Source organism: Periplaneta americana, chromosome 10 (genome assembly GCF_040183065.1).
Source record: "Periplaneta americana isolate PAMFEO1 chromosome 10, P.americana_PAMFEO1_priV1, whole genome shotgun sequence".
Lineage (NCBI taxonomy): Eukaryota > Metazoa > Arthropoda > Insecta > Blattodea > Blattidae > Periplaneta > Periplaneta americana.
The window spans coordinates 35,475,510-35,490,654 of record NC_091126.1 but is presented as its reverse complement, the minus strand read 5'-3'; the positions used below and the strand labels follow the sequence as shown (position 1 = coordinate 35,490,654).

Here is a 15,145-nt window from a genome sequence, read left to right as displayed (position 1 = left end):
GATATGATGCTAAGGACTGGATTAATCTTGCTGAGGATAGAGACTGTTGGCAGGCTTATGTGAGGGCAGCAATGAACCGCAAGGTTCCTTAAAAGTCATTTGTAAGTTGTAAGGTATCTTTGGAGTATTATGTAGAAAGAGAAATTTCATATAACAGTGAAAAGTTTGTACCTTACGATGTAAGCAACTATTACAATCTTTTTGCAAAGGAAAATATATCGTTCTCTTCATTTCAGAAAATGAAGCACTTTTTCATGTGTTTTCAGTTTAACATATTGTTATACATGTACCATGAAATGAAGAGAAAAATATGAAACTTTTGAAATAAAATTCTAGCAAAAAAATAATTTTTTTTCCTATCCTGTAAAATTTAGAATTTCCAGTAGTTAAAACTTTTTGCCCGCAGGTATTCAAATGCAGATGTCACACTTAACTCTAGTTAAATTACAAATCATTTAATTCAATTATATTGTACTGATCATAATCATCACAAAATGGCTGCTACTCTTAAGGTACGTACTAAAACACACAAAACATGTCAACTACATACATTTCTCTAGTTTATATTTTGTATACGCATTTACAATATAAAGAATTTTCAATATATTAAATTCAACACATTCTTCAGCAAAACATGATTATGTACAAGTACAAATCTGAAGGGACAACAATAAGAAAGTATAGATACATAAATACACTACAGATATTATAATATTCCATTAATTCCGTGAGCAAATAATACACTTTAAAATTAGCTTTGATTTTTATCACAGAATTTTCTATTACAAATTTACATAATTACGAATATAATATATTATACAATGGCACCTTTATTTGATACATATATAGTAGTTACCCCACGTTATCAATATTATTTACATCCATTTGACAGTTCATTATCAACATAATCTATTATTAGCAATTTTTTTCTCAAAACAATTGCTTTAGTGTATCGAACTGTAAAAATATTAATTATCATATACTGACACACGTTGCGTTCAAATAATATGTTTACAAAAGATTTTGAATTCATGCACTAATAAGCCAGTAACAATACAATTCCAACAAAACATTAATTACAGATGCATTTATGAAGTTGAATTAAAATATCAGGTAACATACAGTATATCATTTCTGATAAACTGAACTGATATTACGATTTTGTCAAGACACTATCAAAATAATGCCTAGAAGAGAGAGCCTCGCTATTTCATGGTAATCTCCCTTCTATTTTACTTTTAAATACCTTACCTTAGCAATTACGTGTCTTAACTATACAGTACGTTAGAATTACATTAGGGTATTCCATTATGTCCTGGAACTTGACATTTCCAATGTTTCGGAATTACATATGGTTCCATCATCAGGGTAAGACCAATAGAATCACTTAGTCTGTGAGGCTTACTACGTTTGAATACTCTGGATGACTGAGCCAGATGTAATGAGCCCAACAGAGTAGGTAATCCCCCTAGCAGAGTAATGCGCAATAGCTCACTATTCAGCACTGCCAGTCCGCACGCGTCAGCAGCCCAGCCCATTCAAGACCAACTTTGCCTGACGCAGCCGCTTCCTAGCCCATTGCACTGGGCTTCAAAACCCACCATAGCCCACTGCTCAGCACTGTACTGACATCAACCCACCAGTTGACTGCATTCTACTACTTTTCTGCTTGCACGCAATGGTTTTGCTTTTGATTGGCATGTGGCATGAGCGTACAATTATCCGCATATTGGACAACATACAAAATTAAATTATTTTCCACTCCTAACACAGATTTAAAAACTGTACCTATGGTACTTTTTTAATTTTCATCCAACTCTGTTGTTTTAAACTCTCTAGCAGCGATTTTCTCCTTCACTATTTTTTCTCTAGAAAGACTGTATTTTAGAATGTATGCTTTCATAGCTAGTGTTAGTGACGAAGGTTTTCCAGACTGAGATGCCATGGTCTACCAGTAGACCACAGCATCTCAGCCTGGGAAACATTCATCACAGAGACTGTATTTTCTTTGCGATGCAGCATTATTTGGATTCATCTTGGAAAACATAAATAAAAAACTAAAACAAAAACATTTGAAACAGCAGATGATCGTTGATTGAACCACACACACAACACAAGCCCACGCAAACTCAATTAATAAGTAACTGATAGAAGCAGAAACTTGGGCTCGATGCCATGATACCAGTCCACTGCACAAAACCGCTCTGCAAGTAGCCCAGCCTGGCCAGTGCGGTGACGTCACAGGCTTGTTCCATGCGAGACTGTGAAGCCCAGTGCGGTGCAGTGTGGAAGCAGCCCATGGGCTGCCCTCTAGACCTAGATGTCCTGTGTGAGTTCCGAAATGCTGGAAATATCAACTTTCAGGACATGATGGAACACCCAAAATTGTAATTCAGGTGACATTCACCATGAAAGCCTAAAATCGCACACATGCACTACATTATTCCAGTCTTCTAATAAATGCTGATTGCCTGCTGCAAGAGCAAAGAAAGCAGTTCTATTTGAATCTGCCATGTTGCTTTATCACAGTAAACCCACCCAGAAGTGAAAACAGCTGGCATTTACAAAGCCTTCCACCAGTGACTGAATGTCGGCCAGACAAAACTCAAGGCAGTCCGAGGAAGCATGTTCTTTGTTTGGCAGAGCTTTCTGATATACAACTGCAAGATCCTGAAGAGGGAAGAAATACAATTATACGCTGTCATTATTAACACTCAAATTTTATGTTGTAACAGAAATATTACACTACTTCACACTTTCATAAAAACAAAACACGAAAACAATGACAAGTTGACAAAATAAAATTTTGAAACTGTACTGCAAGTAGAGTAAATTGGAGTAAGTACATATTTACGATGCAATGTCATATACATATATCCGATACACATTTTTGGTGGAACTTTGATATCCCCCACATTACACACAGGGGAGAACACATATGCTTACTTAAATAATTCTCACATTCCTTGGCCTTATCACTTAAATATAAATAATCCCCCCTTGCCACATATCTCAGCTCAATGTCACTTATCTATCCTCTCATTTAACCTAACCAACCATAAAGAAACTTAAATCAGATGTCAGTCCTGTGTGTGGCATGAGGCGATATCAAAGATTGGCCATATTCTTTTTTTTTTTAATTTAAATTATTGTTTAGCCTATTTAATGATGCTCGCAACTGCCAAGGTTATATCAGCATCGCCGGTGTGCCGGAATTTTGTTCCGCAGGAGTTCTTTTAAATGCCAGTAAATCTACTGACATGAGCCTGTCGCATTTAAGCACACTTAAATGCCATTGACTTGGGCCAGAATCGAACCCGCAATCTCGGGCATAGAAGGACAGCACTATACCAACTGTGCTAACCAGGTCGACAGTTAAGTGTATTTTACGCAATGCATTACATGTTATCACGCTTATCATCTGCTGTTTATTTCAGTCCCCACTGCATAAAAGCAATTTTGTGAAAGAAACGCAGATAGTGAAACATTTTTGAAGGCTTAACTGAACATACTAATTTTTTATTTTAACATACTTTTTTGCTATCTATATCACTAAAATGTGTCATCTGCAATACTGTACAAGATTGCGATAAGTACAGTAATAAATATGAATGCTAAGCATTGATGAATGTAGTGGAGAATGCAAAAAGAAAAGTGTGCAAAACAAATTAAATTAAAATGAAAGCTACCTATGGGTGATATTTTGAGGTCTTCTCCATTGTTTGTCCATTTATCAATTTTGTCGTTTTTTATTATTATTATTATTATTATTATTATTATTATTATTATTATTCATACATTAATTGGAATCAGATCCAATAACTCTGCCTTTTTCAGATATTTTAAAATAATGTGATGAAAAGAGCCCCCCCCCCCCAGAAGACAGTAAATTACGTTTCACTTGTAATTACATAACTAATTATGAAAGACGAGATTAAACTGGGGTTGGACTGCATGACTGAATCACAATTCTGTGAAATGACAGTCTTCAATCCTAATGCATATAGCATCACTTAATATTTAGTGACAGCAATATTGAGAACACTGTGGCTCAAATTCAGCGTGTTCCCAATCTCAAACCAGGCAGCAATTTTTCTTCTTTGTAGCAGAGTTAAACGCCTTTGTGGCATTCTGTCCGTATATTCCACACCAACACTGTTGATGCACAGGATGCCAACTCACCAGGTATAAAAACGGTAAATGCACACTATGCATGAAAAAGTGACGCATCCTAATGGACAATCTGAGACTAGATTAGCTGTACCAGAACCTTCTAAATACTACTTATTTAGAAGGTCCTTGCTATACAGCATCAGAAAATATTTTTATTGGCAAAGATATTACATCACAGCCGAAAATCATCCTTGTCGGTAAAGTTTTTGAGTGATTATAAAAGACAATGTAAGTTGTTTAATTATGCATTGTAAAACAATTGCCTACTAAATTACATAAGTAATTTTGTATCCTTGTAATAAGAAAATCAATTAGAAAACTTGTAATTTTTAAATAGGCTAACTTAGGCATTATGTTACTTTGCAGATAACACTATTGAAAAATTCTGTTTACATATTATTATTTAGAATTTGAAGAAACAAGTTTAATTCATGACTGGATTTTGACATATTATGAGTGAGATTGCAAATATTGCAGTCCATACAGGAATTCCGAATTTAAAACCCTAACATTTCCTGCACCACTTCAGTGCAACTTTGTTCATCTCTCTTTCTCTAAGTAGTATATTAAATATAAAATATACTTTCTAATGTGAGCTAGAAGTGTGAAGGTTAAAAATTAATAAAATAAAACACTTCGATTCTAGCCTGTTACCAACTTCACTATAACAGAAGAAAATGTAATTTGTGATCTCAATCTCATACATTTATCGTATAGTTCTTGCACAGAAATTATTATACACCGTCTCACTAGAATTTTAATTATGCATCACATTTATTTATATTATTTTAAGTACCGAAGTACATATGATATTTCCATGCAGATATTCTGCGTCATCATACGATGAAAGAGTAATGGAATGGATCCCGGCCAACTAGTCACTCATAATGAGTGCACCTCAGCACATGTGTGGACTTCGATCCTACCTTCATAGACATCTATGATGTAGTGCAGAAGGCGGCCACTAGAGGGAACCCAAGAGTTGGAGCTTAATCTGAGACGATTCTATCCGACGTCGGGGTTGTATCTGGTGTGGCTTAGTGGATAAAGCATCAGCACGTAGAGCTGAAAACCCGGGTTCAAATCCCGGCACCGGAGGGAATTTTTCTCTGTTCCATTACTCTTTCATCGTATGATGACGCAGAATATCTGCATGGAAATATCATATGTACTTCGGTACTTACAATAATATATATGATATGCGTAAATCACTTCGTGATTTAAGACGGCACTTATTCCATCGGATCCCGGCCAACTAGTCACTCATAACGAGTGCACCTCAGCACATGTGTGGACTTCGGTCCTACGTTCATAGACATCTATGATGTAGTGCAGAGGGCGGCCACTAGAGGGAACCCAAGAGTTGGAGCTTAATCTGAGATTATTCTATCCAACGTAGGGGTTGTATCCGGTGTGGCTTAGTGGATAAAGCATCAGCACGTAGAGCTGAAAACCCGGGTTCAAATCCCGGCGCCGGAGGGAATTTTTCTCCGTTCCATTATTCTTTCATCGTATCACATTTATTGCACTTCTCCCATGTTTCATGGTCACTGAACAAAAATTAACTGTAATATCACATGTGCTAAATAAAGTTGCTCATTGTCTCAAAATATTTTGAAACGATAAGCTAATCATTACTGGTAAAAAAAATAAATAAATAAATAAAGAGAGAGAGAGAGAGAGAGAAACCAGGAACATGCAAATATCAACAGAACTTTTGCAAAGCAATTGTCTTGTATATAGAATGTCAAAGTGGCACCACGCTTCTAAGTTGGCCAAGTTTTTCTTACCATCGAAAGAAGTGCAAGTCCTTCCGACTTACAAGAAACTGTTAATTACACTATTAGTTATATTGCTTCAATTGGCAATAAAGAGTTGCGCCTGTGCAGCCTTAAAAACATAGCCAGACCAGACACGTCGAATCTTACCTCTTTGGCTTATACGAGTATACATGGGTGGCCAAGTACAGTTAAGAAGTACTGTAAGTGAACTTTTAAAGTTTGCTGTAAACATATTTTTGCAAATGGAGAAAATCCTCAAGTACTATCTATAAAAGAATTTTATTATTGTAATTGTGATTGTGATTTAATGAAGCAGTACTTTATCAGGCTTTCGATTTATATTTATTTAATTAACAAATAGACTACACCTTTTGTTAAGACTCAAAATATCGAAGTATCATAATTATTGAGAACTAAATCCATATTTACAAGAATACACTCTGTAAGAGTCTGTGCAACTCACCCCACGAGACGACTGCATGTCTATGGACAACATCATGAAGGCTTCTACATAACGGGGATGCAAGACAACGATGTGCTGCGCATTTCCATCTGGTGACATGAACATTCGGTGATGATCTGAATATTTTGCCATTAGGACTTTCGCCAGAGCTTGGTACCAGGCAAGGGGTTGACAAAGAAGAGGTGAAAGGCGCGGGTCCAGTTGGCTCAACGGCTCCACAATGGCCAGGTCTAGCAGCTCACAGAACTCGATGTAGCTTAATCCATATCCTGCCAACTGATAAGCAACACACAAGTATGATTTTACACGAAAGAAACATCATAAACATACTCTACTACAGTACCATACATATATGGTATAATTATCTGTGTAAATCAAATCCAATATATTCGAGTTCTAAAACTGCAATTATGCAAAAATCATATCTTGCAAATCTTCTAATTCCTTGTACATTATGTTCCTTTTTGTCTTCTGAATTGGTTTCAGTAATGAACTTTTTCATATCCATGTACGTACAAATTTGCTAATGCTCCCTTTTTCCTGCTTGTTTGCACATAATTTGGTAACGAACTTCACAATGTTTATAATTTGTGCTTAATTGCATGATGGTAATATAATTACAATGGGAAGAAGTCTTATGGTAAACAAGAAAGTTCATTGTAGCGTGAATTTGGACAGAAGCTCATAAACACACTGCAGTAACTCAAAATGTACCGCTTCTGGCTGGCTGGCTGGGTTCAATTCCCTCCAGATAATTTTAAAACTTCAATTTGAAATGTTTTAAAACAAGGTTGTATAAATGGTTAGTTATAAATCCATTCTACTTCAATGACAAATTTTCAAATATGAAGACTGAAAACTTGTAGTATAGAATATATTATTATGATGTACCGAAGTACATATGATATTTCTGTGCAGATATTCTGCGTCATCATATGATGAAAGATGAGTGGAATGGAGAAAAATTCTCTCCGGCACCAGGATTTGAACCCGGGTTTTCAGCTCTAAGTGCTGATGCTCTATCCACAAAGCCACACAGAATTCCCATCCCGATGTCGGATCAAATCCTCTCAATTTAAGTTCCACCTCTTGGGTTCCCTCTAGTGGCTTACCCTCATGCACTGCGTCATAGATGTATGACAGTGGCCACTTAGTCACTCATAACGAGTGAACCTCTGCACAAGTGTGCACATTGTGCCACTGTCATACATCTATGACGCAGTGCATGAGGTTAGGCCACTAGAGGGAACCCAAGAGGTGAAACTTAAACTGAGAGGATTCGATCCAACATCGGGATGGGAATTTGGTGTGGCTTAGTGGACAGAGCGTCAGCACATAGAGCTGAAAACCCAGGTTCAAATCCCTGTGCCGGAGAGAATTTTCTCCGTTCCACTCATCTTTCATCATTTGTAGTATAGAAGTCTCTACGTTTGTATTTATGTTCGACACTTTCTATTGCATATATGGAGCTTAATGACAATAAAGTTGTTACATTATATTCACTTACAATTAATAAAGGTCGAATGTAAGCACACCTGCTCAATAAATTTCACTAATTTACGCCTCAACTTATGTAAAAACTTTAGGAAACATGTTCTCACTATTATTGTTTGAGAATAACACGAATTATTTCTATCATTATGAAGTAAGAAGCAAGTTTTCGGGGTATGGTTTTCCTTTATCTTCAAGACATTAGTGGCACATATTTGTTCTACTGCACTTCTTGTTTCCTTCCTCATACTGCACATCGTGATAATTCATAGTTTCTCTCGTCTCTTGCGTTATTAATGACATTAATGAGATTCAAGAACAATAAAAGTTTTTTCTAGTATTTAAAAAAGTATTGGAACATTATCTGTATATCCAAAAGACTGATCATCATTTTGTAATTAAGTATAAACAAATTCCAGAAGTACATTCTTCTTGTTTTTGCTGAGTGTTCCACCTACTAAGCTAATATACACTTACATAACCTACAGTAGATGTTGATATAGCGTCGTAAAATAACCCAATAAAATAAATAAAAATACTGTAATGTAAACAATTATGCTGGGTGTTAGGGGCACCTCACGTCCATTTAACACGTATTAATCTTTGAAATTAGGCTTCATCATTCTATTTTGCTTATATTCAAGGGTACTTTACAGCTATCCATAAAGGCACTGATGATCTCCACAGCTTATTTTAACAGATCTGTGCATGTGATAAGAGTGTCTAAATACCCTTCCCATATGCTTACATGTTATGCAAGGTCCATGGACACTCGGTTGCTATTGCTCTCACAGGTCCCTTCATAACAGTCTCTAAAGAGACAGTCAAGGAGGTTGTAAATCTGTGACGTCACCACAGGGACACTATACTCATTGTTAACTCTCAGGTTGCACTTTCTAGCAATAACCAAGTGATTTAAACACCTCTCTCTCTCTCTCTCTCTCTCTCTCTCTGGAGTAAAAGCTTAGAGGTAGAACTCTCACTTCAATATCCTATCATTTTTTTAAATTCAATGATCACTTACTTTCAAATTCTTATAGCAATATAAAAATTATTATGAATGCTTCATTGTACATGCTTTTGTATCTCTAACCTTTGTAAAATATTTCGGTCCAATTTTAAAGAAAGTTATTAACGAATATGCTTTATACAAAATATTTAGTTTATTTTACATCTCAATTTCTGTTTCCGAGCCTCAAAATATTGAGTATATTAAAGTAGTTTTCAATAAATAAAAACTACACTGAGGAATGACAGCATTTATATTACGCATGCATAATGTATTAAATTTCTCTTAATAGCACTAGAGTAGAGTATGCACTAAAATTGATTAATATGTATATTTACTGTCATCAAAATTATATACATTTGGTGGTCCTGTTACATTTGTTTTCTAGGAAACCACCCTTAACTGCATTATAAACAAGGTAAGGTAAAACTGATAGAGTATTATTTTTATTTATTCATACATCTATGATTCTTAATTACTCATATACAATTATGTACTTATCTTTAAAGAATTTTAAGAATAATTATTACTAACTTAATTTTGGATGCTTCCCCTCCTTCGGAAGCCCCACTACGCCACTGGTGGTAAATTATTTTCAGACGAGGCTTTCATTGAAAGTAACCAGTGAACTGTTCTGTATGGTGATTCAGTAATCAAACATAACTATGTAAACTACCTACCAGATCTCTTGGCAACAATTCTTCTCTATCTCTACGACGTTCTGAACATTGCAACTTGTTCCACAGAAGATGTGTTCGACAGTGCACCATTCCTTGTGATACCATCGATCGTATCCTTCGCATTGCACCAGCAGCTTGTTCCAGAATTAACTGTTGCATGAGTTGTTCGTGAGACGAATAATAACCAAGGTAATTAACAGCTTCCTGCCTGAAAATGAAACTCAACATTCAATAACAATGCTGGACGAGTGACTACATATCAGTTATTACATCTGAGAATGAAAATGGAGCAGCACATAATGAGTCTCAAATATAATCACTGACTCTGAACATGGAAACTATCAAATTAAGAATAAATGCAAATTATTTTAATATTCATCTTCATAAACTTTAAAGTAAAATAAGAAAATATTACTTCATTCTCAAGTTTGATGAAAAATGACTTTGTGGCACAGATACAAATTTTTACAAAATTTCAACACTGAGCTAAAAATGCTTCGAAATAACGATCATAGTCATAAATAAGTATTAATAAAACGGAGTATGTGTAATGTGTTTATATTAAAACACTGCAATAGAAAATAAAATGTCGCTTGCAATGTTTTCCCACTTAGCTATTCATTTATTAACACATTTCAATTTTCTAGTTGTTACAAACCTTTCAGTCTACCTTGTACAAGCCAAAATTTATCACACCACACCACACTACTATATCTTCATCACACAAGTAAAATAAGATTATGTATTAGCAACAAACATTATAATTGAATAACATATAAACAATGATGCAGTTAGTAAGACACACAAAAAGAATAGTACAATACACAAAATATATGTACTTCACAGGTGAAAAGAGGACATATAAGAACATCACAATTTTATTAACAAAATTTACAAAAGCAAATAAAAGCGATAACATGTATAGAATATAGAAGATTGCTTATGCTCTCTAAAAATGCTGCCAGCATTGTGGATTTTGTTAGTGAAATGGAACATAAATATGCTAAGCATGTAATAACGTGCAGTAGAATATACTTCAAATACATGTTCAATTCCATCTTTAGTATTTATACAAAAGAGAGCTGTCCAACTACTTCTCAACTGTGGCCCGTACATGCTCACAAGTTTTATAATAATATTTAGAAAATAAATTATGGTTTATTTAACGACGCTCGCAACTGCAGAGGTTATATCAGCATCGCCGGTGTGCCAGAATTTTTGTCCTGCAGGAGTTCTTTTACATGCCAGTAAAGCCTGTCGCATTTAAACACATTTAAATGCCATTGACCTCGGCCGGGATCAAACCCGCAACCTCGAGCATAGAAGGCCAGCACTATACCAACTGTGCTACCAAGGGCAACAGTATAATATTTAGAAATAACTTACTGCGAAGTATAAACAAAAACTTAATTAAAACGAGAGAAAAATCATTATGTTAATATTTGTGTTCATGCACGCTACAGTTTAGCCAATTACAAGAAATTACCTATATCAATTATACTACGCAACATAATAAATTCATATGTAACACAAGAACACTAATCTTGTTAGAAGAAACTCCTTACATTTTAATATAGTTAGAGAATCAGAATGTCTACCGAAACTGTGAAACAAAAATTAGTTACTTTTTAGTTACAACTTAATAATTACTCATAAGCACGATGAAAAAAAAGAAAAACACTAATCACATTTCAATCTTACGATGTCACCAGACTTGTTTCTTAAGTTCTCTGATCTTCATTTTAATGGACTTCGACTCCTCAGCTTTTTCTTCCAAAAACATTTGTTTTTGCAACTATAGTTGTTTCAGCTCCACCTCAGGCATGATTAAGTAAGTGAAGCAGAACAATATGCTTAATTTCATTACTCTCGATCATTCGAGTCTTTTAAATTTGTTAACTTTTGTTACCAATTGCTTAAATTAGTTACTTTTTTAGTCATTTTCGTTACCTATTAGTTATTATTGTAACGATAAACAATTCTCTCCTAACATGAGCTCTAATCACAAATTAAATATTATATCCTACATTTAAAAACAGTTAAGTAGGAGTTCATTCTTCCGTATTTTGAGTGAATTTACTTGTTTACTTGTTGATTGCAGTTGGTATACTAACGATAATCGGAAAATAGTACATATGAAATTTCATACATTTTCTGTAATGTAATGTGCCATACAGTTTTCTTAAGGCCATGATGTTAGCTTTCCAGATGCAGTCAGTTTCGTTTCATGCTGCGCTAAATATTGTTGAAAAGAGAATAAATATGGCTGAGTCTGATTGGTGGCGGAAGAGTGTTCGATTTCTAGAAAGGCTGTTCAGTGAATTAAAATATGGAAAAAGTACCGAAATTATTTTCGATATTACTGATAATATTTTAAAACATTAAGTAGAGATGGCACTAAGAACATTCCTATATTGTTCATTATAGCTGTAAAATATAAGTGTAGCATATGCAGCCACTACCTGAACTACTGCCCTCAGTTAATTTTGAGATGAATATGTTGGACAGCTCTGACATAGATGATTAATCATTTACTGATTCGTTCAATATGAAATATAAAGACTTTCATAGTGGTTCTGGTTTCACGAAAGGAGGAAATGTTGTGCATGGTGTCATCTTCAAAGAAATGTAGTGCATTATAATATACATTACATTACTACTTATTCATTTTAAGCTATACTTCCATGTATTAATATTATTCTGTGTGTTTACAAAATTACAAAAATTATATTTCAGAAATATATCTTTCGTATTTCAAAACTCACAGAAACTATATTCTCTTTAAACTGTAATAAAGCACAACAAAATTTTTTATTCTACATTGTATGAACTATCTTTCTTTCTTATATCACAATATTTAATCACTGATTTACTTTACAACTTCTTTATTGTGTTAAAGTTAATCAGTGATTATAAAAGTGTTTATGCTCGACCATGCCGAAATGCAGTAATTATACATCTGGTAGCAGACCTTTAATGCATGTCATTAAAGTACACCTACTCATTAAAGGTCAGGTCTTTCAGCCAATGACGACTCAGGTTACAACTGTTCAGCCAATGACAGGTCAGCTTTCTACCATTATAAAACTGCAAGTATCGATTATTCTCGGATATGCAATCGAAAGAGAATTAGCGAAAAGTCACGGAGGCTGGAAATCCAATACTGTCACAGAAGGTTATGTTCTGTTACTATAATAATTAGCGTTAATTGTAAATAATATTCAAATAAATTCAATTTGTCATCTCATTTTTCAATGTCTAATTTTATTTCAATGTTATCTCTGTAGGTTCTTATGGCCTAGCAAGGTCAATGTGCACATCTGTTTCTCGGAAAAAATCAATACTTTCGCGTCTGAGCACATCTCACAACATACGGGACATTGCTCCAGGTCAGATACAATAAAATTAATAATATCAAGTTAGAAATATGGTCGAGCATAAAAAGTCGTATGAAACTCGCCTATAATGGTAATTAAGAAGCTCGTATGAAAATGATGAAATATCCATATTCACTTCTTAATTACTTTCATTATAGGCTCGTTGCATAATGTACTATAAAAGTGCATATAGAACAATGAAGAATCAATATTTAAGCCTAAAATAACATCCTTGTAAAAATAATTAAACAAATCAAACTGAAAAAGAATGCTTGTTATAATGAAATTTAACTGAGGACTTACCATCACACAATCGTCTCCATCACTGAGAATATAATGTTATTAGCATTATGAAAACAATGCGTATCATGTCACTGTTGTACCATACAGAAAGTGAACTAAAGACTACATATAGAAGTATGTGATGAGCACTAAGAAGTGTCACCGAGTTGAAGCATGCAGAGACAGACAGCAAACAGAAAAGCAAACTTCAGTTCAGAAACACACTGTGGAAAAGTTTGGGAAGTGGTGAAGTGACTACATACAAGTTAGAAATATCTACTAATAGCATTCAAAGTGAAGAATGAATAGAATAACTCAGTAACTCAGGAAACATGGGGACGTTACTTTTCAGTGCTCACCATTCTGTTATAGCAAACCTGCATGTATCCTGACAATGTTTTTATCTGCGCAGTAATTATCTGTGTGTGTAGTACAAAAAACAATTTACATTTTAAACCATCGTAATATCAAACGCTCAAATGATTACTGTACAAATGACTTCAGGGAGAGAGTGCTCCTTTGATCAGTCAATGATTCCTTCAATTCTATCAGACAGTTTTCATAAGCAACTTATTCTATTACCCACTCTGTTATTTTATGCTAATAAAAATAAGTAGAAAGTAAACTTTCAGTACTTTTCTTATTATTTCTGACGCTTACATTAATTTCATCAGAATTTACATACGTAATTCACTAACCTATGCCAAGTCATTCTATTGTTCACACATGCTTGATGGTTGAGCATAACGTAATAATGCTAAAAACATGTCAACAAAGGGATGGTAATAATGAGGAAGTTTTGTAAAAAAAATTAGTCATTCTGGTCAAGTGAAACTCTATGATATCAAGTCAAATCAATCAAATTTGACTTGCTCTTCTCTTAACGCATTCCTATCAATATTAATAGTTGACCACACCACAGTTCTGAATTAAAATCAGCCCAATTAGTAACATAACAACAAAAACAGAAAGACAGTATGTATATGGTATTAATAACATAACTGACTATTATAAAATTCCTTCTAATCATTAAATGATACAATAACATTTTCAATGACACCTGAATTCATCAATATGGGCTGGTACCTGATCTCGATGTGGTGTGTAGGTGTAGGCACTGATGCCAACTGCTCAGGGTTTTGCTCAGGGTTTGAGTCTGAGCTGGATTCCACATCAATATCGGTATCGTGAATGGACTCAGAATCCGGTTCAGGTTCGGTGCTGGCCGAGGTGTGGTCGCTATCTGCACCCTCTCTGCTCCCCGACCCAACACCAGCAATATCTAGCTCCCCAGTGCATCCCGCATGCCCCAGCTGCAGAGGTGTTGTTACAGAAGCCGTCGACACAGTGCAGAATTTCCCTAGCTTGCGCTCCATCTCAAGTTTGGGATAAAGTTCTCTACAGGGGGCAAGATAAACATTTGGTCAAACTGAACATGACATGTGCCCATGTTCTCTAATCCTCAATACTGACGTTATATTTCTAGAAATCTACAGTCCCTTAGTTAAATAAGATATTAAATTAATACAAATAAAATACTATTGTTTTTTATTAGCTTTATTTTCTAGGTATGAATTTGTGAATAAATAAAATTTTATTTTAATAAATAATAAATAGGCACATTGCTTGTCACGAGGAGAGTCTTATTATTCCCCTCGATAAATATACAAAAATAATATAGTTATGCCCGTCAGTTGTGAGGTATGAAAGTTTATATTATTTCTGTTTAATCATATTTTGTAGTAGATACAATTGAGGCGTTCTCTAGAAAAAATAATGCACTGATGTAATAAAAGGTCCCTGAAAGACCGTAAAAGTTTTATTTATTCTTAATATTTTCAATGCTATTAAACGTCGATGTAGTGTGATTTAAAGTATTTGGTCAAAAA

General features: G+C 34.5%; 1 protein-coding gene across 6 annotated transcripts in view; it reads right to left on the bottom strand.

The window, feature by feature from the left end:
• Window positions 1-1,777: 1,777 nt before the first annotated feature.
• LOC138707595 (KICSTOR complex protein SZT2-like) overlaps window positions 1,778-15,145 on the bottom strand; it is a 216,067-nt gene continuing 202,699 nt past the window's right edge. For 5 of the 6 annotated variants that reach the window (XM_069837210.1, XM_069837211.1, XM_069837212.1 and 2 more), the window contains 4 exons: window positions 14,343-14,654; window positions 9,598-9,805; window positions 6,418-6,693; window positions 1,778-2,670 (listed from right to left, as the gene is read on the bottom strand). In XM_069837210.1, the coding sequence (XP_069693311.1) occupies window positions 2,524-2,670; window positions 6,418-6,693; window positions 9,598-9,805; window positions 14,343-14,654 (943 nt within the window). In that variant the 3' untranslated portion in view covers window positions 1,778-2,523. The remainder of the gene's footprint in view (window positions 2,671-6,417; window positions 6,694-9,597; window positions 9,806-14,342; window positions 14,655-15,145) is intronic. The other variant, XM_069837216.1, reaches the window with a different exon arrangement.